The sequence below is a fragment of the Phyllostomus hastatus genome, unplaced genomic scaffold (assembly GCF_019186645.2).
Source record: "Phyllostomus hastatus isolate PE091 unplaced genomic scaffold, TTU_PhHast_1.1 phas_scaffold_501, whole genome shotgun sequence".
Taxonomy (NCBI): Eukaryota; Metazoa; Chordata; class Mammalia; order Chiroptera; family Phyllostomidae; genus Phyllostomus; species Phyllostomus hastatus.
The window spans coordinates 50,818,602-50,843,080 of record NW_025334033.1 but is presented as its reverse complement, the minus strand read 5'-3'; the positions used below and the strand labels follow the sequence as shown (position 1 = coordinate 50,843,080).

At 57.5% G+C, this 24,479-nt stretch overlaps 1 protein-coding gene across 2 annotated transcripts in view; it reads left to right on the top strand.

Moving 5' to 3' along the window:
- Positions 1 to 3,198: 3,198 nt before the first annotated feature.
- LTBP2 (latent transforming growth factor beta binding protein 2) overlaps positions 3,199 to 24,479 on the top strand; it is an 86,817-nt gene continuing 65,536 nt past the window's right edge. The window contains exons 1-3 of one of the 2 annotated variants that reach the window (XM_045823245.1): positions 3,199 to 4,008; positions 10,289 to 10,359; positions 22,877 to 23,123. In XM_045823245.1, coding sequence (XP_045679201.1) covers positions 3,515 to 4,008; positions 10,289 to 10,359; positions 22,877 to 23,123 — 812 coding nt within the window. In that variant the 5' untranslated portion in view covers positions 3,199 to 3,514. The remainder of the gene's footprint in view (positions 4,009 to 10,288; positions 10,360 to 22,876; positions 23,124 to 24,479) is intronic. The other variant, XM_045823246.1, reaches the window with a different exon arrangement.

Genomic DNA, 24,479 nt, shown 5'->3' with positions numbered 1-24,479 from the left:
ATCCCCACAGTTGTGGGGAGGGGGAGTGACAGGCAGTGGGTGGGAGACAGGACGCAGGGCAGTGCAGGATGGGATGAGCAGGAGATGCCAGGCCTCGGGGTAGACCAGTCGGGCTGTGGGCTCCCCGGAGAGCAGGGTGGGAATTTCCAAGGACCGTTTGTGCTCACCGAGCAGTGGGAGGGGCGCCTCGCGGGGAGGGAAGGGTGTCTGCCTGGAGGTTTTGGCTGGGGCCAAGCAGTGAGAGGCTGAATGGGCGGCAGACTTCCAGAAGTGCAGACGGAGGAGACGGAGCGGTAATAATGACTTGGACACACGGGAGGAAAAAATAACTCAGGGACAAAGATGACGCCAAGGTTTCTGGCCTTGGGAGTCTCGTGGGGACCTGAGGTGAGCACTGAGGGGTGGAGAGGAGAGCTCCTGAAGGAACTGGCAGGTAGTGAGGAGAGGAAGGGAGTCGGGAACTAAAGAATCGGGTCGGTAGCGGGGAAGGAGAGGCAGCATGGGGCTCGGGCGTCCCCAGAGCAGTGAAGGAGCAATGTCTCCAGGAGGGAGCTGAGCTTTCCGGGAGTCAAGGTGGCATTCATCCCAACACCCAAGGCACAGAATTCAAGGAGATCCTCAGGCCCATCCCTTGAGGCAGGAAGCACATGAACTTGGGTCAAAAACTACCACCAGGAACCCAGTTTTTCTCTCTTAAAACGGGTCTAATGATACCAGCCCTCCCTACTTCACGAGATTGTTCTGTCATTCATTCAGTTAGCCGTCCATCGAATCCATGTTCCGCGGCTGTCTATGAGACTCGAGCACTGTTCCAGGTTCTAAGGAACAGTGGCGAGCCAGGAAAACAAGACATCAATTCCTTTAGAGCTATCGTTGTGGCCTGGGAAGTCAGGCAATATGAGGTTTTTTTCAGCTGTCGAACGGGACTTCTCCTGTGGTCTTGGATTTCTGCGGAAGCCACAAGGGGAGAGCCAGAAGGCCTACAGGTTCCCGCATTCCAGAGAGAAGTACTACACACTTCACTAACAGCAGAGCAGGTTCCACAACTCTGAAGCCACTCCCCCCAATACCACCAGCCTATAAATGAACGGGACTGAAGGCGGTGTTGAGGGAAGGAACTGCTGCATGAGCAGGCAAGGCTGAGACTCCCCCTGAGGGTGCTCCCCAGTGCACGCCAAGAGAAGGGAGTCCCCAGAGCACCCATCACAGAGACTGGGGCTTTCAAGGAGAGGGAACTAGCGTGAGCCCCCATAACTCTCCCTCCCCCAATGCCGGCCGAGTCGCCGGAAGCTGCAAGCACCCTGAGGTACTAAAGCAAGTCAGGAAAACTCTTGGGAGAACCCAGCATGTGTCTTTAGGAATCGGGGGTGTGCATGAATGAAGAGACATATGGGCCCTTGCTGGCTGGAGAATTCTGACTATGGAGCCTGGCTGGAGAGGCTCTTATAGCAGGTGAGGAACAGCCAACTCTCCACTGGTTTGCGGGCACGGCTGCAAAGTCCACGCGGGGCAGAGGATGGGAGGGTCTGCAAGGGGCTGGCCAGGGCGTGTTTTGCTACAGCAGTGCAGGGTGGATCTCTTGCAGGGAGCCTCCCAAGAACCCACAAATGTGCCCGCCTGTGGCACCCGACAGCCAAGGGCACCCGCTACACAAGACTTTGTCACTTTTCCTCTAATACCTCTCCCCTGCCTCCGACACGGAGCAGCCGTTGCAGGGAGGGGACGGTCAGAAAAACAGACAGCGGCCCACTCTCTCCTCTACAGGACCTGGAGCCCAGGGACAGTCCCCGGAGGGCAGGGAGGCATGTTGCATTGGATTCGAGATTGATTAAATTGGATAAGGATTTGATTTGGATGGGACCAGACTTTTTAGTGCCTGAAAATTGGCCTTAATGATAGGAATGAAACTATTCTTGTGACCCATAGGGAAGGGCAAGCCAATGACGCTGAGTTTAAGGGCGGGGAAAAGAAGTTCACCATCATTTGGGGGAAGGCAGTGAGGGGAGAAACATACAGCCATTTCCGGATTATCTTTAGAACCTGGCGTCTTCAGGCTCAGCCCACCCAATAAAGCAGTTACACAAGCAAACGAATAAATAAGACGATTTCAACCAGTCGTGAGAGCCGTGAAAGTAAAACACGCGGATGTGTTAGAAAGTGAGGACTCGGGGGGGGGGGCTCCTCTAGATTGGGGGATGGGGTGGGGGAAGGGTCAGGGGTGGCCGCTCCAGGAGGTGATGTTTGGGTTGAGAGAAGTGATGACGAGTTAGTCCTGTAAACATCCTGGAGGTGAGCGTCCCAGGGACAGGGACGTGGGCATTAACTCCGCTTGCTCAGGAGCAGAGAAGAGGTCAGTGCAGGTGCAACGCGGTGGTGAGTGCCCCTCAGGAGAGGAGACTGATCAGATGGGGGGCCAGACAGGCAGGCCTCTGTAGGCCAAGGTCAGGAGTTGAGGCTGTATTCCCTTGTGTGGGATCTTCCAAGTCCACCGGCTGTGAAAGAGAGGACACTCTTTCCAGGATCCGCCCTCCGGCTGGACACTGACGCAACGGGAAGGGCACGAGAACAGGAAGCGAAGGCGACCGACGGCGGCAGGTCGCTCTGCAAGCGGCAGCGCGGCCAACGACGCGGCCAACTCCACCAGAGGGCGTGCGGCCCCCTTCCACGCGACCTTCCAGCGCGCCCGCCACAAAGCTACCTTCCAGAGTCCCCCGCGCGCTGTCCCAGGGCTCGCCTGCACCCGGGCGGACGCCCCCAGTGGCCAGGGCTAGAAGCGAAGGGGCAGGGAGTCGGTCCCCAGGGTCGGTCCTGTTTCTGTCACGCCGTTCTTGGTACCTCGCCCCGCCTCCCTCGGACCTTCAAGGGTGCAGCCTTGGTCATCCAATCCAGAGTTTGTCCCCGAGGTCAGGGGTGGGAGATGAATTCGGGACAGGTCAGCAGCTCGAGCTTGCCCAGGACAGGAGAGAGGTGGCTCCGGTGCCGCTGTTCCAGCAGGCGGCATCTCCCGCGTCAGCCCTCGGGTCAGCCCTGCGCCACCCCCAGCTACTCACGGGTTAACCCCCCCACGCCGCCCGCTCGTTTCCCAGTGCCAAAGTGGGTGTTGCTGGAATTCCTCTCTCCCTCTCCCATAATGAGGGGGCTGAGCTGTCCCTCCGAGGAGGGGGCATGGTGTGGATAAAAGAGACGAAAAAACAGAGAGGTTTCCAAAAATAAAAACCCTCCAGTACCCCTTCGGAAGGCCACAACGACGCGGAGAAGGCGCGAAGGTACAGCCGCGGTGCGCGCCCAGCTGGAGACCGAGCGCGGACGCCAGGCGCAGGGCGCGCAGCCCCGGGCCCCTCCGCTGCCGAGCGCTCGCTCCGGGAAGAGCCCGGCCCGCGGTCGGACTCGGGGGGCCCCCTAGACCAGGAGAATCAGCCGCCGGGAGGAGACCTGAGCGCAGCCCGCGGGCGGTCGGGCTGCCCGACTGTCCGGACTGTTCCGCACACGCACCGCTCCCCAGTGGCCCCGCGCCATGAGGCCGCCGACCACCGCCCCCTGCCCGGGGCGCGCCCTGTGGAGCCCCTGGAGGAGCTTTCTGCCGCTCACTCTGGCTCTCGTCGTGGGCGTGGGTCATGCTCAGAGGTACCCAGTGGGAAGATACGAGCCAGCTGACAGGGACGCGAGTCGGCTGTGGCGCCCTGGAGGCAGCCAGCCCGTGGCGGCTGCAGCCAAGGTGTACAGTCTGTTCCGGGAGCAGGACGCGCCTGTCGCGGGCTCTCCGCCCGCAGAGGTGGCCCAACCCGGCTGGGGGAGCCCCAGGAGGTCCGCTGAGACCGAGGCCAGGAGGCCGCCCCGAGCTCAGCAGCCTCGGCGAGTCCGGCCACCTGCGCAGACCTGGAGAAGCAGTCCCTTGGGCCGGCAGCAGTTCGCACCCCGGGCACCGGCCGCCCCGGCTCACCCGCGCTTCAGGACCCAGCAGCGGCCCGGGGCTGCGCCCCCAACCCCGCCGCGAAGACGGCTCACGGGGTGAGCACTGGAGAGAAAAGCATGGGGGCTGGGGTTGGGGGATGGGTGGGGAAAGAGAGCTGCGGCTGTGCGCTCCTCGCTGGAGGGATGTGCAGGCGAAAAGAGAGGGTAGTGGGCTCTGCCCGTCGTCCTTCTGACCTCAGTCCTGCAGGGATACTTGGAGGTCTGACCCACTTTCAAAAAGTTGAGGGGAGAGAGAAACACCATCTTCACCCTTTCGTACAGCTCCCGGAGACCCGACGTTAAATCCTTTCCTAATACGCCTCTGCATTCGCCCGCCCTCAGCCGAACCTGTGCTGCCGGATGCAGAGGGAGCGGGAGGGGACAGCGGGGTGGCCGTTCCAGGTCTTCAGACCCATTGGGGGCCGAGAGGGCACAGAGCGCGGGCAGGTGGAGGATGTGGGGGCTCCGGAGTGCGAGAGCAGTGGCATCTCTGGGAAGGAGGCTGGCAGTGAAACCTGCACATGGGACACATGTTCGGGTTGGGCGCAGGTTGGCCTGGGTGCAGGGATGGTGAGACGTGGGAATAGGCGTTGGCTCAGGGGCACTTTGCCTGCGCCCGGTGTGGCTGCGGCACGGTGGTTACGTGGGGTAGTCCGTGTGTCCGCCTGTGCTGCTAAGTGTCAGCGTGCCTCAGCCGCTTTGCAAGGCTCGGGCTCTTCCCAACTGTGCGATTTCCTTTCTCTCTCTTCCCAAGCACCATCCACTGCCCGCCGGGGGGCGCCCTCGCAGCACCAAGAGGCTCCCCAGTTCGGGATCATCCTGGCTGCCAGGTGCTCCGCCTGGCCTGGGCATGTCAGGTGTCTCCAGAATGGAGGGCAGGGGAGCCCTGGGCAACGGGGGGATGGGTGGGGGCACCACCGGGAGGCTGGGAAGAAACCTGGCAGCCCTCTTGGCCTGGGCCCGATTTACCCGCTGGGTTTAGTTCTGGTGCACAGCAGGAAGGGCACCGGTACCCCAGTGCTGTTCCCGAGGACGTCCCTGGGGCCTCTGCACTGCCGGTTTTCCTTGGCTGCAGCCCTTCTCCCGCTCGCCTTCACTGCTTTCAGATCTCTGCTCAGAGAGGCCTTCCCCCTCTGCGGCCCCGCCCTCTCTCTCCCTTCACCCTGCTTTATGTTTCTTCGCAGCACTTCCTCCCCCGTGACGTATTATATTTCTCTTTCTGTGTTTATGGCTGTGTCTCCCAGCCCATGGTAATGTAGGCCCTATGAAAACGGAGGCTCTGTTTGCTCATTGCTGGGTCGCGGGTGCCTGGAGGAGAGCTGCACACGTGTGCGGTGCCATTCAGTACCTGCTGAAAGGGGCCCGCTGAATGAGTGCATGAGCTCCCTGCTGCCCGCTGGACGCCCAGCTGAAAGCAGGTGGAGAGTAGGCGGGTGCATCGCCAAGTGGTTTACACACGGAGTCAGCCAACACGTGTTCGTGGAGCACCCGCCGTGTTTCGGGTTTTTCCCCTCCTGACTTTTGCGGGTGAACACAGGCTTCCTAAGAGCAAGTGTGGTGGGCCTGGGATGGGGGGTGGGTCCCAGAGGCAAAGGCGCTGTTCTCGCCAGAAGAGCAACTCAATTACTTATAATTGAGTTGGAGAAGTGAACAGGTATGTACCGGTGAATGTGTTTTCTGGGACCATAAGCTTCGTTTTAAGAGTAAAGGAATGGGGCAGTTGTGGCTGAGGAGCTCAGAGGACAAGGAGGCTCTGTGAGCTGGAGTCCCTGGTGCTCAATGGGCCGCACGGGAGAAAGCAGAGGGGAGGTGGCAGGAACGGGGCCTGGAGGCCTAGCGCTGCCGGAGGACAAGGGCCTCTCACTGTTGGCCTTGGGGCAGGACAGTGAGTGGAGCCATGGGGTGAGGCTGGAAGTGTGGGTTGGGCCAGATCCTGGAGGAACGTACACTGCTGGCATTTAGCTGGGGGGAGGGGGGAGGGGGTACAGAGGGCAGGGGTGGGAGCGTGCACTATTAGAAACCGTGAAATGAGGTACTGATGAGCAAAGCAGATTGTTACCACAATAAGGCTGACAGATGTGCACAGGTGTGTAAGAGCACGGGCTGGGTGCCACCCACAGACACCTGCTGTATGTATGCAGGTGTATACATCCTATCGCATGGCTGGGTTTGGCTCCTTCCCCAGATTGTTTTCTGCAGCTTTGATAGAGGGCGAGCTCCTCTCGCACTCCAGCCAGCCACTCCAGGTTAGCTGGGGAGGGGCTGAGTGGCAATCTTGTTAGCGAGTTTTCTCTACCCAGGGGCATTCTGGCTAATGGCTCCTGGCCAGGCTGGCCTCTCTGGCAGTTGCCTTGGAGGTTCCTTAGGGCCAAGGACCAAGTGCCACCTGCTGGTGAAGCTTAGAATGACATCACTAGTACTGGAGATCATTCATTCATTCGTTCATTCATTTAATCATTCATTCACGCATTCATTCGTTCATTCATTCAACACACATTTGGAAGGCCTCCTGTACATCAGGCGCTGTGATGAATGATGGGGATGCAGCAGTGGCAAACAGCCTTTGTCCTCGTGGAACTTGCAGTGTAGTGGGGATTTATTGCACGAAACACACCAGAGCCCACACAGGTCCTGAGCTAATGGAACTGACAGTCCACAGGGAACTTCTGAAGCCATTGCTTCCCAGTGTTCCGTGCTTCTTGAACTAGCCTCAAGGCACACGGCTCTCATCATATTTTCATCTCTTGCTTTATTATTTTTGTTTAAATTTATGTACTGTTAAAATAGCAGGGGTTTGTGTTTTATTTATTTTAAAATGTTTTATACAATGAAGTTTTGTACCAACACACAAAAAGATATTGGATATAACATAACTCCTAATCCAGCTTTAGCAAACCTTGATATTTTGGCATATTTTGCATCTGACTTTTTGTAGTTGAAATTTCCTCTATAAGTTTGCCTCCATCTCTGCCTTCCTCTCTCCTCCACCTCTCCCTAAATTTACTTATGATTCCAACATGTTTTTATACTATTACTACAGATGCAGGCATCCCTAAAATAATAATTTGTTTTGCATATTTTAAACATAGATAAGTGATGCCATACTGTATTATGCTTCCACAAGTTGCTTTCCCCCTCATTAGATTTTTGAGATTTAACCATGTTAATATAATTAGCCCAAGTTTATTCATTCAAAATGTTGTATATTATTCCACTGTCTGAATATACCACAGTTTATTTATCTATCCTTCTGGTTTTGGACATTTAGATGAGTTAATTTTGCTATTACAAACAGTGCCTGATTCATTTTTCTACACAAATAATTTTCTAGGAAACTTTGTATCACTATCACAAGTTGAAAACAGTACCACTTGTCATGAAGAGAAGATAACAGGAGAAAAATTGAAATCAAAACAAAATGTTCTCAAATTCTAGTCAGACACCATTATCTCAAGGAGCTCCGCTCTGCGGTGTGCTCTCCCTACCGAAAAGGGGGCCTGGCCAGCGTCGGGGGAAGGAACTTGCCGGCAGACTCAACAGTGGACAGGCTGTGTCCACTGACCTCATCAGACTGAAAAGAGCAGTGACAGGGGGATCCCTTTCTCACCGTGGAACTCGCGATTGGCAAATGCTGTGGTTGTGGAACCCTAAAGCCCGCTTCCCTGCCCTCAGGGATGCTCATCCGCTTTTTGGGAAACACTAGATTAAGTGAATCAACGACGCATTAAGCGTATCGCAGGTGTCGGGACCTGTGTTAGACTCTGGAGGCACAGAAAGGACTCAGAAAGAACCCTCAAGGTAGTTAAGTCGAGACCCATGCAACCAACACCCTGAGACTAATTAATACTAAAAGGTCCCAGGAAATGGAGAATGCGGAAGGCTGGGTAGATGTCAGGGGAAGTAACATTTGATTTGGAAGTCTGGGAGGACAAAAGATTTTAATCATCCAAGACGAGAGGGAAGGCATTGTAGGCAGAGGGCTGCTTGAGCAAAGGCATCAAAGATGTGACCGAAGAGAGTGCAATTGGTGGACGAGAAACTTGGTACCCTTGGAGGACCACAGCCTTGGTTGTGGATGGTCACGGAGACGAGGGAGGGCCGATGGCGATAATTAGACCGCAGAGGCAGCTGGGGCCTGGTTAGCTCTGTAGAGGCCAGTGCAGAGCTGTGGGGGATTTTAAACAAAGGATTAGTATGACCAGGTTTGTCCCAGATGGAACAGCAACTGTCCCATGCTGTTAACCAGAAGTGTCCCCAGGTGTTGGGCAATGGTGATACGTACTGGGCTAATATTTGCTGACTGGTGTCACCTGGAAGATTGGATTCATATGATCCGTAAGTGGTACCTTTCAGGGGGTCAGAACCACTGAGTATGTAGCCCAGCTAGTCAGGCTCATTGCTCTCTCCAGCTGACCAGAGCCCACTGGATGGTCATCTCCCGGCTGGCCACCTCCCTGGGCCTCTACCCAAGGTTCTCATACTGGCCTAAAAAGGACCCTCAGAGGCCCTCACTGGAACCTGAATCCCTCTGGAGGTCCCTCCCACTCCCAAGCTGCTCCCCCGATCTCTACCACCTGACAGCCTTTGATTCTGGCCAGTCCTCACTGTGGCCCTGATGGCCCTGAGGGTTCCACCATGGGCAGTCAGCTGCAAAGCCATCCTGAGGTCATCTGAGGTGACAGCTGGCTCTGGGGGCCTCCTCAGGCAGGGCTCCATGCCACCACCACCCAGGCAGGCCCCTCGGTCCATGCTCTCTGGGCTTGCCCAGGGCCCGGTGCTCCGAAAACACCCGGGGCCTGCAGTCTGTTCCCTTCCGAGGACCTCCCAGGCCTCCAAGAGCCTTGTCATCGCTGCAAGGGGTAGTGACTTACAAATGGGTGGGTACACATCCAGAAACCCTGGGCATGAGGACCAGCCCCTTGCCCAGAACCCGGGGCTTGGGCCCTCACAGGGACGAGGCCATGGTAGAATCTGGAAGCTGCCGAAGGCAGTGGTCCAGAAAGGCTTCGAGGTGGAGGGAATGGCACAACCCTTGGCTGGGGGCACATTCTGGGAGCTCCCTGGGAGGTTGGACCAAAGGGCCAGGAATGAGTCTCAGCTTTTTCAAGCTGCAGGAATTTATTTTGAATGCTTTGTGCAGCTCCAAAACCGCACAGGCTTTGGGGTCCATTCAAATGTCAAACAAATCCCTAAGTGGGACCAGATGCTTACCATGCTGGCCACAGAGGACACAGGGATGGCCTCTTGCTCTGTCCTTCGCCCTGACTCTTTGGCCCTGTACCTCTGCCACCCGAGCCGGTGAGTGCTCAGTATACCAGTTCTGACACTAATGATGGGACCCACGCAGCCAGAGCCAGGCCCCGCCTGAGCCAAGCAGTCGGGCCCCCAGAGGTCTTCTCCAGGAGGAGCCCTTCTAGGGAAGTCCCCCAGGGCCAGGCATTTGGGTCTTTAGTTCAAGAGTCAGGGCCGGTGACACCTGCTGGTGCGCCTCAGCAGGCTCCTGAAAGCGAAGTTTGGGTGAGTAGGGTGAGCACCCCAGCAGTCAGCACAGGTCACTGTTTCCTGGGGGAACCTTCCATGCCAGCACCAAAGAGTAGCTGGGAGCAGGACTGCGTCCCATAACATGAGTTCCGTCAGCCTGCCCACATTACAACAGAGAGCTCCTCATGCAGAGGCAGCTTACCCCAGGTCCCCAGCCCCGCCTTCCCGTCAGCTAGCCGCCTCACACGCCTGTCTTAAACAGAAATTCTGGAGCCTGGTGCTCAGTCTTATCGTGCACTAGCAGGCCCGAGAGCTGAGGCTCCTCCCAGTGTGCATGTGTTGGCAGGTGATGCACACATATGTCCTTTACACCATTTTGCGTGTATCTTCCAGCTCCCGTTGGATGGTTGGTGCTTGTCGGGAAGGGCCGTGGAGCTCACTTTATAGCAAGAGGCAATGGAGAGCTGGAGCACAACTTAGGGTGGGGCCCCTCGATGTGCATCTGGCTCTGGCTCTCACGGTTGTGCAGCCTCAACAAGGGACCGAACCTCTCTGAACTTGCTTTTTGATCATCATCATGATCCCTTGTCATTATTGTCCCAGCGGGCTCTGTGTTGGACAGATAGAGAGAGTGAGGTCCCCCAAGGTCAGCCAGGGAATGGCAGAGTCGGGACTGAATGTCAGATCTGCAGGTCCCCGCAGTGCCTGCCCCAGGCCAGGCGGCCTCCCTAGATACGCTGGATGGTCTTTGCAGCCTGACAGCGTCCTCCCAGGGGGTCAGGGCCCTCGGGGGGACTCTGTGAGTGGCCCCTCCCTGAGTGTCCTCATACTTGACCCTGTGTCCGTGACTCCACAGGAGGAACGTCTGCGGGGGGAAGTGCTGCCCAGGATGGACCACGGCCAACAGCACCAGCCACTGCATCAAACGTGAGTGCCTCCGCCCCACCTGCCCTTCTCCTTCTGTCCCCTGGGAAGTGGGCTGGGCGTGGGGACTCCAGAACCTGGAGCAGACGTGTCGTCCACAGTCTCCCTCCTGAGGACGAGGCTCCGCTCTGGAGCAGAGGCGATGGGCCCTGGGAGGGAGGAGATTATAGAATGCCTCCAACCGGAAACAACTTCTCAAACAAAAGCCCCACTTATGTTTGTAAAGCTTCCTGCCTTCCCTTCCTGCTGCCCTACTGCATTGGCACCTCACCTGCCGTGCCTGCAGGGTCCCTTAGGTGCCCACACGGCCCCGTGTCTGTAGATCACGGCTGGCCCCAGAGCCTCCGCACTGCACATTTGTGGGCACCGCTCACAGCGCGTGCTAAGGGAACCCACCCTCTGGCCCTGGCCTCCGTCAGGCGCCCTGCCAGGACGGTCAGACGAGGCTCCGATCCTGGTCTGGAGCAGCTTTCCTTTGGCCTGCTCTGAAGCCGGCAGCCGGCCCAGATGAGACCAGCGGGAGGATAGTCATCCTGGTCACGTGGAAACCGAGCGGAAGCCGGGGCTGGCGCCCAAGCTTCCACTGATGGTGGCAGGGGCAGTGACGAGGACGAGAGCCGATAACCACGCAGTACTCCCTTTGTGCAAGGTGCACTTACATTCCCACGGGGCAGGTAGTTCCACTGTCCATTTGGCAGATGAGGAGACTGAGGCACAGACAGGTCTCTTGCTCCATGGCACGATTTGAACTCAGGTAACCTGACTTCAAAGTGCCTTTTCTTAATTACTACAACTTCCTGACACATATCGTACCTTACTTTCTGGGCCTCACTTTCTACATCTGTGAATGGGAGGTGACAATGTACCACTTCTACCACTACCACTGCCACTACCACCATTACTGCTATGCTGCCACCATTACTGCAGCTAGCATTATTACTGCACTACCTCGATCAATGCTGCTGCCACCACCACTGCTGTCGCTGCCACTACTACCACACTAGTAGCTAATAGCTGAGCATTTACCACGTTGCCAACACTGTGCTAAGCTCTTTACATGCATCATCTTAGTTGAGCCTCTCAATAGTCCTGTAACATGAGTATTTCTTGATCCCACTTACAGAGGAGGAAACCGAGGCCCAGGTTAGTTGGGAAATGTGGTCGAGAATATTCTACCCCAAATGCTGGCACGGGGGCTGGATGCAGGCAGTGTGACTCCAGGACCCTGGACTTTTCTCTGTGGGGCTTTGTTCCCTCCCACGGCCACCTGAGGCTGGGGCCGTCTGGAGTGTGGCGCCCCCACAGGTAATCGCAGATCCGGCGGTTTCAGGCAGCCCCTTGGATCTTTCTCTCTCACACTCAGGGCCCCTCTTGGGCTCTGTCGACCCCCCAGGTCTGCATGGCAGCCCCAGGAGCTCACTCAGACTGTCCTTGCTGGAGCTGCCGCTGCCCTTAGGCGGGCCCTGAGCCTGGCCGCAAGGTCCTGACTCAGCAGCACCCCTTCCTGCCCGAGGCCCTGGGCAGCGGGAGGGTTTCTAGGTGCATGACAAAACTCACGGTGTCGGGAGCCTGTAGGGAGGCCCTCATCGCTGGTTCTGATGCCTCCCGAGAAGGGGACAAGACGGGCAAGACGGGGCTGCTTCCACTCCTGTGGGGGTGGGGCTGCTGGCTCGCCAAGCTCTTGGTTCTGTCTTGGCCTTGACCTCTCTCCCGGTCAGACAGTGAAGCTCAGGCAGAATCTTGGGCCTCTCTAAGGATCTCCAGATAAAGGCATCAAAACCCCAAATTCAGAAACAAACAGCAAAGCAAATAGTCTGCCTGGAAATTCTTTCCTTTTCCGGGACTCTGGGTTAGTGTGGGCTCTCTGGGGACACACCCTCTGTGCCTGGAGGAAGAGTGGGCCTCCTAATTTTAAAGATGAAGACAGTGGGCCTCAGAGAAGTGGTGACTCGGTCAAGACCCACCCCTCATTAGAGGAGGGTCTGGGACTCAAAACCAGTGACCGCCCTGGGCAGTGAAGCCAGGGATGTGGGGAGTCAGTGTTATGTTCGGCACAAGCTCTAGTATTTTCTTAAAGTGCCGTAGGTGATTCTAGCTGGAACCGAAGACACTGAGCAGAATTTGGGGTCCATCATAGGAGGATCTGCCCTGGGGGGGTCCTACTCGTATTGGAATATGCCCCTGATCCTCCCGGATCTCAGTGAAGTGCGGATTCTGGTTGAGCATGTCTGGGGAAGGGCTGCAGAGTCTGCTCCTAATGAGTTAGTTCCCAGGGGATGCTGAGGCGGCTGGTCCGTGGACTGCCCTCGGGGACTCCCGAGTTGCAGGGCCTCGGGAGTCTCTGGAGGCCTTGGAAGGGATTCGGGGTTGGAGGTGGGGAGGAGGATTGGAAAGTTCTGGCCAGCTCAGCAGAGAGTGTTGCTGAGGTTTGAATTGAAGCTGGAGCAGGGGACAGGGGGGCGGGTGGCTTCTTACCAGCTGCCCAAGAGGTCTGGGCATGGGCTTCGCTCCGGCCCTCCAGCCCCAGAGGTTCTCAGCTTCCTAACTTGCACGTGATTTTCCAGCATTAGTCTCTGCCAAGCTGGAGTTTCGACACTGGAAACTCAAAGTTGGGCGAATCTGCGGATTGTCACCACCAATGAGTGTGTCCACCCTCGTGCCCCAGCAGGGGGCTGCTCCAGGGGGCTGCCAATACCCACCCCACGGGGGGGGTCCTCAGCCCCTGTGATTTCCCTCCCAGGCCCTCTCACCCTGCTGCTCCCCGCTTGTCCCCGACCCGCGCACGCAGGCTGGCAGCTCTCCTGGAGGAAGAACTGCCAGTGGGCGTCGGCCTTTCCCACTCGAAGTCGGCTTGCCCACTGAAGGTCTGTGTGCTAATTAGCTGGGCCCTGTGCTGTTTGCTTGTTGCCGTTCCTCCACTAACGAGCCTAACAAGAACCACGTGGGCAGCATGGCGCTGGCCCTGAACCACTGGGTCCCGAGCTCTGTAGAATGTAGGGCTCTTGGCTCCACACCCTGTCAGCTGGTCTGCCGGCTCCCTCTCCTCCCCCGCCACCCCCCACGGCTGCCCCTCTGCAGGGGAAGGCTCATGACTGTCGTAGCAGCTTCACACATGTGGGGTGATTCCACCAGCAGGAGAGGGGGATGACAAGGACGGGTGTGTGACCTCCTCGCACTGCCAAGAATGAAGTCTAGTCCCAAAACAGTGTGGAGACTGTGTCGGTGCCCGGGTTTCTCCCAGAGATCTGTGGTTCCAACCCCCTGGTTGGAGTGATGGCCTGAGACCCCTGGGGCCACCACCTGTCACCCCTCTCACCTCCTCTCCCAGAATCCTAGGTTGCCGCAACATAGCAGCCCGTCTCCCTGGCGGGCCCCTTCCTTCGCCCCGGCCCCATCCATCCCTGGACCTCTAGGGGCCGCCGTACCTGCAGGTGGCCATTGCTGGAGCCACACCTCCTCCCTGCACCTTGGCGGGGTCTTGAGCTGGGCCCTCTCTCCTCCTCTCGTCTTCGTATCTGCCTGTCCTTCTGTGGCTTTGCCAGCTCTGCCATGCGATTTGCGTGTTTGTGCATTTGTGGAGGCTGCAGACTGCGGACCGGGGCCTGCCTGGCTCGCTCGGCTGAGGGGCAGGACTGCAGACAAGGGTGGGGAGAGTGGGTCCCGTTTACAGTTAGGGCTTTTGGAAGACCCTCCAGTCTTCCCAGGCTGGCCTGCCCTCCTCACCACCCCAGCCCATACACACAATGGGAAGAGGATTTGAAGAATTCTTTACATTCTCAGTTTATCTCAGCCTGGCTGCACAGGGGCTGGGGCTGCTCTGGGGAGGGCCGAGGGAGTCCCTGCTGTTGAGGAGGGGGTCTGGGCGGATTACTGGCCTTCAGCCCCCCAGCAGAAAGGCTTAAGGTTAAGAGCTCGTGCTTTGAATTCTGGTGCCACATCCAAGGAGTGGTGGGGTCGAATCCCAGCTCTGTCCGCAGACAAGTGACTGTCCCTCTTTTGCCAAAGAGCCTCATCTGTGTGGTGGGTATAACAATCAGTAAGAGTCGTTTTGGGGAGATTAATAATAATAACACCCTGTAGCCCTTCCTGTGGGCCAGGGCCCTGGATTACTAGTGTTTAACCATCACAAAAACCCTGTAAACCAGGGTCGATTTGATCTTGATCCCGATCACAGATCACAGAACTTAACTGCTGGCCCGTCTCGCAGCTGGAAATCAGCAGAACCTCGAAGTTTAGCGGCCGTCTCCATCTAGATCCAGGGGGCCGTGCTGCCTGCCCGGGCTTACACGCCGGCCCCACCGCTCAGCTCTGTGACTACGGGCAAGGTGCTTAAGCTCTCTGTGCCTCAGTTTCCTCTCCTATAAAACGTGACTATTAGTCTCCGCCTCATGTAGTCGTGAAGAACGAGCGAGATAACTCACGTTAAATGTTCATTTCAAGGCCGTGTTCTGTGTGCTCTACCCATGCTTGGCCTTGAAGGGGAGAACAGGACCGGTGTCCCCTGACCCCTGAGGGCCGCTCAGTAGCACGTGCTCACTGGACACAGAGTACAGGCTCAGTGAGTGTGTGCTGAATGACCCAGGGCCTCGCTCAGGCCTGTGCTGAGACGAGCCCTTCTGCAGCCCCAGGCCTATCAGCTCTTCCAGAGAATTCCCCACAGGGCTCAGGAGACCCTCGGGAGACCCTCGGGAGATCCCGGAGCACCCTGGGTATTTGCTCCTGCCTTCTCGGTCCACAGCCTCTGCGTAGCTTTCATTCCAGTCCGCTTGTCAGTGCTACGGGGACTCCGACCCTCGTGATCTCGGCTTCCCTGAGGGAACTTCCCTAGCCCACCCGCCCCAGCTCTGTAATGACCTCATCCCAAAGGGTAAGAGCCCCACCTTTAGAGCCAGACTCCCTGGGTTCAAACCCTTGCTCCATCAATTACTTGCTTGAAGATCTCAGGCAACTGCTTGGTCACCCTCAGCCCCAGTGTCCACAGACGTCCCATGGGGATGAGAACAGTGCTCACAGCAGTTATAAGAAGGAAGAAAAGAGGTACATGTGAAGCAATGAGCCCAGGGCCTTGTAATGGTAAGCACTGAACAAACACTCAGGACAAGGGCCAGAGCAGGGGTGTGATTTGCAGGTTCTTCGCTGACTAGTTACAAACCGGCAGGAGCCAGAGTGGTGGAGAGGAAAGTGGGAGTGGGGTAGGGGCAGTAGTCACATGCCCTCAGTGAGACCCAGCTAACACGAAGGCTGCAGTCCCAGCGAGAGACCATCCATCTCTCCCCTCACCAGCTACGGGCACCTTGGATCTTTCTGGTGAGCAGGTGCACTCCCAAAGATCTAACTGAGCGGATGTTCTTACCCAGGGGCCCCCGGGGGCCGAGGGCTGTGTCCTACTGACAGCAGCACAGTGCCCGCCCTCTCGACCTACTCGGCACACGTTCGTAAAGGGACTAAGTGGGTGAATGATCCCATGGGTGGCCTAGTAGTTTCCTTCTGCCAGCCCAGCTGCCTCTCCACACCTCCTTGGCTGGTTTGTCCTTTTATACCCAGCATCTTGATGTTGGGCCGCCCCAGGACTTTACCCAGATCTGGCAGATCCCCCACAGAAAGAGGGGGCCACGGGAACCAAGCCAAGCGTTATTTGTTCCCCATTACTCAGTGCCAGTAGGCTCCATGCCAAACAATTAACACGCAGCAGTAACAGTGCAATGCTCTCTCTGGGCCAGGGACCACACTAAACACTTCAGCCCCTTCCCCCTGTGGGTGGCCGTCGTGTCACTCCCTGTCCTGGCCCCTCCCCTGTGCCTGTGGTGGCTGCTCCTCTGCCCAATAGCTCACCGTGGCTTCCCAGAGCCTGGGTCCTCCTCTTCGCTCTCTCGCTGCACGGCTCCTGGAATGACCTAATGCATTCCCGGGGATGTAAATACTGTCTCCGGGCTGACAGCGCCCAGATTTAGCCCCGCATGTATGTCTTCCGCCAGCCCTCCCCGCCGACCTCCCGACTCCTTCGTCCTGCTGCCTGCTCCTGACGCCTCCCAGACGTCCCCACCCCAAATTGTCCAAAACAAACCCGGCGGTTTCCCTCCCTCTGAGGCCACTCCCCTGGCACGTCTCACCTACCCTGTTAGAGGACATCCCCACCCACCCGAATGCTCAAGCCGGACACCTGGGGGCCCCCTGAGACACCTTCCTCTCCCTCAGGCTTTATCTCCAGTCTGTCCTGAGCCCTGTTTGTTTTACTTCCTAAACCTCTGGGGAACTGGCCTGCCCCTCCCTGCGCCCCCTGCTGCCTCTCCAGCCCAGGGTCCCCACAGCTTCTCCTGGCTGATGGCAACCGCCAGCTGACTGCTCACCAGCTCCCCCCCCCCCCCCCCGCCCCCCTTACCCTCTGGCTCTTTCTCCATAAACGACATCATAACAACCCCTGTCCACACCTTCCTGCTGCGGAGTATCTGGCCCCGTGTCCGCACTCACCTACTTGCTTACCAAATCCAGCCTGGGCCCCGGAATGCTCTACCCCCTGGATGTTGGGTCCCCCCACCCCCCGTCTCTCTCTAGGAGGCTGGCTCCCTGTCACCGTCCCAGCCTCCATTTCAAGCTCCCCCCTCAGAGGGGCTCCCCCGACCATGCAGGCTAGAGCTGCCCCATCAGCCTCTTTATTCTGGACCTCAGCCCCTCTGCCGTTTCTGCCATAACTCACATCCCGATTTCTGGTCTTCTGCCCCTGTGTTCACTTGTTCTGTGACAGTCTCTCTATGTGGAAAGGTCCACAGAGAAGAGGACGGTGTCTGTCTCGCTTACCACCTCAGGTTAATAGTAAATATTGGATGCACGACCATTTTCTAGATGGAATTTCTAGAAGAAACTCGACAATGAAATTCAAATGCAGGTCTCTTTGACAGCAAGGCCACTCTGTCCTACGTGCTTCTGCTCTGGCCCTGGCTGTGTTGTAAGTGGGGATGGTGCCCTGCGCTCCCGACCTTCCTGGGTCCTAGGCATGAGCTGGTGCTGCTGCGGAAGGGCTTGGACGGCCCCCTGCCAGCCACCAGGGCTCCTTTTCCTGCCCCGCAGCTGCTCCCCTGGAAAGGACTCGTCCCCAGGCTCATCCCTGACAGGGGCTGCCCCAGGACCCCTCCCGTCTTCCTCTCATCTTCAGGGACCCCTCCGGAATGGGGCCTCCGTAGCCCTGCCTCCTTCCAGACAAGGCCCCCAGGGCTCTGACGAGGTGGACAGTGACTCTTCTGCTTTGGAGCAGGAGCTGCAGGGGAACCCATGCCTCAGCCCTGGGCCACAGCCCTGCCCATGGTCCCTCTCCTCATGCCTGCTAGCGCCCGTGGGAATTGGGGCTGCTCCCTGGCCCTGGCCTCCAACTGGCCCAGCGTCGAGGCGTTTGTTAATGCAATTAGCAGGGCGGTCCATGCAGAGGGGCTGGGGGCCAAGGTCTGACTCACACCTCCCTTTCCTCCCCTCCCTCTGCCAAACGGTAGAGGCCCGCTCCGCCTGCCAGACAGCGTCTGCAAAGAGCGCGCGAGAGGCCAAGAACGGCATCTTTCTCTCATTAGAGGCTTTTATGTGAACACAACTGCTATTTTGGAGCCGGGCGCTTGGCTGGCCCCTGAGCCCCAGCGCTGTTTCCAGCCGTCCTGAGCTGCGGCCTCAGCACAGCTGTGGTGGGAGCGGGGTGAGCCCTGGAGGATCTGCCTTCTCCCACTGCCTGGGGGCTTGGGGCTGAGGTGGGGCCCGGGGACACAGGCCGAGGGCAGAGTCTTAGGGTCCCACTGACACAAATTTTAGGGGAGTTGGAGGTTTAATGGAGGAGCAGCTGAACTTCAGGTGTGGAGGTGCTGGGCCCAGAGTCTGGTCTGAGCTGAGGTTCATCCTCCGGACAAGAGATGATGGCATTGGAGGCCTTGGAGAAGGGCCCGCCCCTAAGTCAGTGCCCGTCATCTAAGGCACTATAAACAAAGGCAGGAGGTGTCTCTGGGGCCCGGGGGAAAAGATCTGGTGACAAAAGCCCTCGCTGGGGGCAGAGGGGGGACTGGCTGGATTTAACACCTAGAAGGCAGCCCTGCCTTCCGGACCACAGGGCGTGTCTGTCTCTCCAACAGAAGCCTGCACTGATACTCCCTTTCCCTGGGATGAGGGTCAGAGCAGAGAAGCTCAGGAGCCCTCTCACCTCTGCCATTGGGCTTGGGCGGGTTTTATTATCTTTTTTTAAAGCTCCGCAGTACTGTGCAATAGCACTTTCTGTGATGATGGACATGCTCTGTATCTTTCTGTTCAACATGGTAGCCACGCGCCGAATGTGGCGGTGGAGCACTTACAATGTGGCTAGTGCAACTGAGAAACTAAATTTTACAATGTATTTAATTTTAACCAGTCGGATCTTAGAGAGCCACATTCGGCTTGTGGCCACAGCATCAGGCTATATTGCACAACACAGTTTCCAACAGTACAAATAGCTCCCACACTCATGATCTCTGCTGAGATCCCCGACGACTCTCTGAGGCAGGAATCGTCGAACCTACTTTACGGATGCGACAACTGAGACACCAGCTGGAGAATCTCGGGGAGATGAGATGTGCCCACGGCCACGCAGCTGGATGCGGCTGAGCTGGAGTCGAACTGAGCCCTGCTGACCCCCAATCCCGTGTTCTTACTGCAACCACGTGCTTGATGAAGAGGCTCTGAGCGAGTGGAAGAGCAGCCCACGTGGGGGGAGATGAGTGGCCCAAATGGTGGGAGCTCTTTCCAGAACCTTCCCCAAGCCTGCCCGTTCCGAATTTGGTCTCCTCCCAAAGGTGGGGGCTCTGTGTGGAAAATCTGAGCAAAGCTCTGCCTGGCTGCTTTGGAGCCGGCTGAAGGTGGAAGGGGCGCAGCTGGAAGGCGGGGGGTCGGAGGGACAATGCCTTCTATTTCTTACTTTCAAAGCAGTTTCGAGAGTTTCCTTTTTATTCCCCTCTCTGTTGGCATCCTGCTAACTCCGCGGAGCTGACCTCCCAAGCTGGAACTTTCCACATGCCTAATCCTCAGTGAGGAAGAGAGCGCCAGGGAGTGTGGAGGTGCCCAGATCATGAATGGCCAAGGACTGGCATTGGCGAGGCTGGTAACTGCATCACCTTCTGGTTGAGGGAGCCGCTTCCAGCAGGGAGGGGCCTGGGTGTGTCCTCGATGGCTAAACGCGGATATCCCGGCGTCGTGCTTGACAACCATTCACCAATATCCCATCAGATACGAACATCGCAGCACCGCGCTTCCGAACACTTTACCAATAGTCAATCAACAAACATTTGCTCAAGCTGCGTCCTCTATCCCGGGGTGATCGTGTGAGGCACAGTCTCTGTTCTTGAGGGAAACTGGGAAGAATGAGGCTCTAAAAGTAAAACATAAAGACTTTGCGTGCTGCCATGTTTGAATTTCCTCTTGAAATCCCCACCCTGCCGCACAGGGCTGTCTCTGCGGGCCCCTCAGTGTTTCCATCCTGGCTTCGTCCAGCCGCCACTGCCGTTGGCTGCCCCGAGGTGGCTGGTCTCCTCCCAGACACTTCAGTTTTGAGATCGGTGCTCGTTTGACAGAGGAATGCCTTGCTTCAGTCTCCTTTAAACAGAAGGACACGTGACCGCTCCTGCCCCCCTCTTTCCCAAGGGGCCCCAGACTTTTGGATTTCATGCACCAGTAAAAGATCCAAAAACATTCTCAGCACCAAAGTGCAGTGGCCGCTTTTCCCTTTTGCCAAGTGAGGATGCTAGAAAAACAGACTACCCTTTGCCATCACCTGCCGTTAGAAAAGGACATTTCAACACCAAAAAAGTAGAAAAGATGTAACTTCAAAATAAGACAGCTTTAAAATGGGCAGCGCATGACGATAAACTCAGGAAACTGTTTCTATCTCCCTTAGTTTTATTGCAGGCCAGGAAAAGCTGTCACAAGAATGCACCCTTCCACAGACAGGTGCTCAGGGCCACCATCGGGGCCCTTTTGGGGTGATGTGGGGGGAATGGAGAGGGAGGAGCGGAGTCTGTGCTCCAGCCCCACACAGAATGCGAGGCGGGGCTCAGAACAAAGCTGAAGTGTTTGTTCGGTGAGGAAGTCAGTTCTTGCTGAGGCTTAGGAACACAACACCGGAGCAGATGCAAATGAGGTCGGCCAGGGCTGGCTCAGCACCTCCGACAACCTGACACTGGTTGGAAAGTCTTTCTTAGAAGCTCTGATCCAGAAAGGTTATCTTCCCAAGTAGGGTTTTTTCCGCCAACAAATCTGGCTGGCTTAGAACCCTTTTAGAATTTTTATTTACCACAACGTGTACATATTCGCATGCCACTTTTTATAGCTTTCCCCCCTAACTACCCATTTTCCATGAGTTGTTCATTGTACCAGCCGAGGCTTGCCAACCCTGGTCTGCTCCGAGGACCTCATGGTCTGAGCGGTGAGGGGGCTTCTGTGGTTATGAGAAACCCACCACTGGGCGGAGCTCCCTCCACGCAGGGCCCCGTCTTGTGGTCTTTGCGCCCTAGTCGTCTTTGCGCCCCCAGCACCCAGAAGGACCGAAAGAGGGTGCTTACTAAATGTTGGCAGAGTGAATTAGCAAGTGAGGCAGAACCGGCAGTAAGCGAGTCACGGCTGGGAGACACGGATCTGGGGCCTTGGGTTTAGAGAGCGGGAGCTGCTAAAGTCACGCACGGGCCATCCTCAGAGCCCGGGAGGGGAAGGGTGGAAGCTAGCCTGGTTTCGAGAGGCCGTGTGAGCGGCAAGGACCACCCACTCACGGGAGGAAGCGACACCTAGACGGGTCGGCCGCTGCACGGCTCTCACCCAGGGCCGGGCTGCGGGTCTCCGCCAGCAGAGAGGCGTGGCTCCGAGGGACCGGGAGTGATGCGGCCTCTGCGGTCCGCGTGGAAGCCACTCAGGCCTTCCCTTTCTACGCCCTCCCTCGAGTAACCAGGGCAGAGACCAGGCCTGGGCGTGCCTCCTTCCCCAGGGTTTGCTGGCCCTGGTCTGGCTGCGGAGCTGGTCTCTGGCGGTGGTGACCCGGCCCTGGTGGGTCCTCCGGTGGAGGCGGCGAACCGGCCTCCGCTTTCCTCGTTGACTGCTCTCCCGCTCTGTCACAGACCCCAGCCTCCCTGAACTTCTGACGACCCCCCGAACACTCCGTGTTCCTGCCAGCCCCCGGCACTTTGCACCTGCCTGTCCCTGTGCCTGAAAGCATCTGCCTGCGCCTTCGCCTGCCTGCCCCCTTGCACCAGGCACAGCCTCTCACCCTTCAGGGAGGCCCGCCCTCGAAAGCACCTGACTGGGCACAGACCACGTGTCCCCAGTGATACTGCCTGAAATGGCCTTGTTTTCTTGTTTCTCATTGTCTCCTTGTTCTTTATGGGTCTCCCTCACTCAACTGCCAGCTCTATGTGGGCAAAGGCTCTGTCCCTCGTGCCTAGCACAGAGGAGGGGCTCAGCCAGTGTTTATCGAATGAGTGAATGAGTGACGGGTGGAGGAGACATTGAGTTAGAGGGTCCAGTGTGAGCCTGACTGTGCTCTCCTGGGTTCCCACCTATTCCCCAGGGGAGGTCCGGGGAGAGGTGGGCAGGGCCCCGCACTCTGGTGCGTGTGCCTGCAGGTGACTCTCCCTTGGCTGCTGGTCACTGGATGTGACTCCAATGTTGCAAGATGATGAAGGGCAGTGAGGAGAGAAGAAGTCATGGCCCCCGTGGCCAGTGGCTGCTGCATACTGCCGGCTTGGAGGAAGGGGTCCTGTTCAGCCCCCCTTTACCCCCAGGCTGGACCCGGGGCCCAGGGGCAGGATCCTCCCAGCTTCCGGTCAGGAGTTCCACCACTGGTGAAGGCGGGCAGGAGCTTCTGAGCAGATGCTCTCAAAAGAGGAAGAAGAGGACAGGCTGTCATGCTGAAGATGCCTTTGAGAGGCCCCTAGGATTGCCCGGCCTCCTGAGCCCACCTCACGTGACTCATGAGGAAACTGAGGCTCCGTGAGGTCAGGATCTCATGACTCATGGGAGACAGAAAACCCCCCAACAACTCAAACCCCTGATGTGAGGCTGGTGTTGAGCCCTTTCCCACTAACGAGACCCATTTATCATTCATTCATTTATTCATCATTTACTGAGAACTTACTCTGTGGCAGTCTCTGTTCCAAGTTCTGGAGCTCCAGGAGTGAACAAAACAAAACATCTGAGCGTCTGCCCTCCTGGGGCTTCCAGTCTGGCCCAGAGACCACAAAAAGTGGGCTCCTAAGTGAGTGGCACGGTATCAGGAGGCTCTGCTGGAGCTGGTGGTGTGAGTGGCTCCACACCCCCGGTCATTCAGCCTCTGGTTGTTTAATGACGATAAGAGGCGAGCCTACCCCTGAGGCCTGCGGGTGGAGGGGCAAGAGCAATGGGGCCAGGGAGCCTTCGGAGCCAGCAGCTGGCTTCCTGCTTGAGTGGAGGAGGCCAGGCAGCACAAGGCAGGGGCCCTTCTGACAGGGGGGTGCCGGCCGCTCGGCCCCTGCCCTCACCCCTCCCCCTGTCTCCCTAGCCGTGTGCCAGCCGCCGTGCCAGAACAGGGGCTCCTGCAGCCGGCCCCAGCTCTGCGTGTGCCGTTCGGGCTTCCGCGGAGCCCACTGCGAGGAGGTCATCCCCGAGGAGGAATTTGACCCCCAGAACTCCAGGCCAGCCCCCCGACGCTCAGCCGAGGGCTCCCCCAACTTGCGCAGGAGCAGCCCGGCCCGAGAAGACACAGCAGCCAGACCACGGCCAGTGACACCACAGCCGCCACCGGCCAGGTAAGGCCCCTCCTCGGGGGGACATGGGGTCTGGGGCTTGTTCCTTAGGACCACTTGGGGAAGATCTAGGAGAAAGCCAGAGTTGTCCTTCCTTCCCTCCGCCCACTGTTACCCCCTTTCCCTGCCCCCACAGGAGGTGTGGAGAGGAGAGCAGGTGAGCAGGCGTTGGGGTTGGCGTAGGCTCTGCCAGGCTGGGGCGGGCAGGGGAGGCGGGAGGTGTCCCTGGGACAAGGCTCTCTCTCTTTTTAAAATCTTCACCCAAGTTTATATTTATTGATTTTAGGGAGAGTGGAAGGGAGGGATGGAGGGAGAGAGAGGACAGAGGAACATCGATGTGAGAGAGAAACTTTGATCGGTTGCCTTCCATAGGCACCCCGACAGGGGATCAAACCCACAACCTAGGTACGTGCCCTCACCAGGATCAAACCTGCAACATTTTGGTGTACAGGGTGACACTCCAACCCACTGAGCCACCTGGCTGGTGAGGCTAGGACCAGGCTCTCTTGTTTACAGTCTTGGCATTGCCACTGCCTAGGTGGGTGGCCTTGGGCAACTTATCTCTCTGATTCCTCATCGGTGGGATGGGGTCAACAGTGATAACAATGACCATGGAATTGTTGTAAGGATTAAGTTAGTTAGCACAAGGAAAGTGCTCAGAACAGTGCCTGGCACACAGTGAACCCTTTAAAAACGTCTCTCCTTCTCCGTCTGTGGTCTCTGTGGCGCATGCAGGCAGTGCTCCTCTGGCAGAAAAAACCCCTTCGAGTCACTCACGCTCAGCGCTGACCTCTCTCCTCGGAGGGGAAGGGGAGGAGCACGTGGGGGAGGGAGGAGAAGAAAAAGGGGCGAAGGAAATGTTCACGGGCAGGATTCCTGGCTTGCTTGCCAGCCAAACTGGCTAGACTTTCTCTAGCTCCGGACAGGAAACCTGAACTTTGTAAACTGGTCCATTTCTAGAGAGCTGTGTTTCCTTTTGGTTTCTCAGGTTAGTTTTTCCATTCTCTTTCTACTTCGGAAGTTCTTTGTGAAATGTTGCCACCTTGTCTTGCTGAACTAAGGGAAAAAAATCATTTGCCCTTTCGGAGGCCGGGGGAACCAGGGAGAGAAGGCTGACTGTGAGGTCAGATGCCGCCCCCCTCCCCGCCGCTCTGACCCTGAAAGCTCAGGAGGGAAAAGAAAGGAGCCTGAGATGGTCCAGCCACTCTGAAGAGGGGGGCAGGTCAACCAGGGTCTTGGTTAGGTGGGGTTCCAGGGCCTGACCACCCAAACAGGTGGTTTCCAAAGGCAGCCAGAAGCAGACGAACTCAGGTCGAAGCCCAGGGAACTCCAAGGTCAAAGCTAGAAGAGCCAAACCCT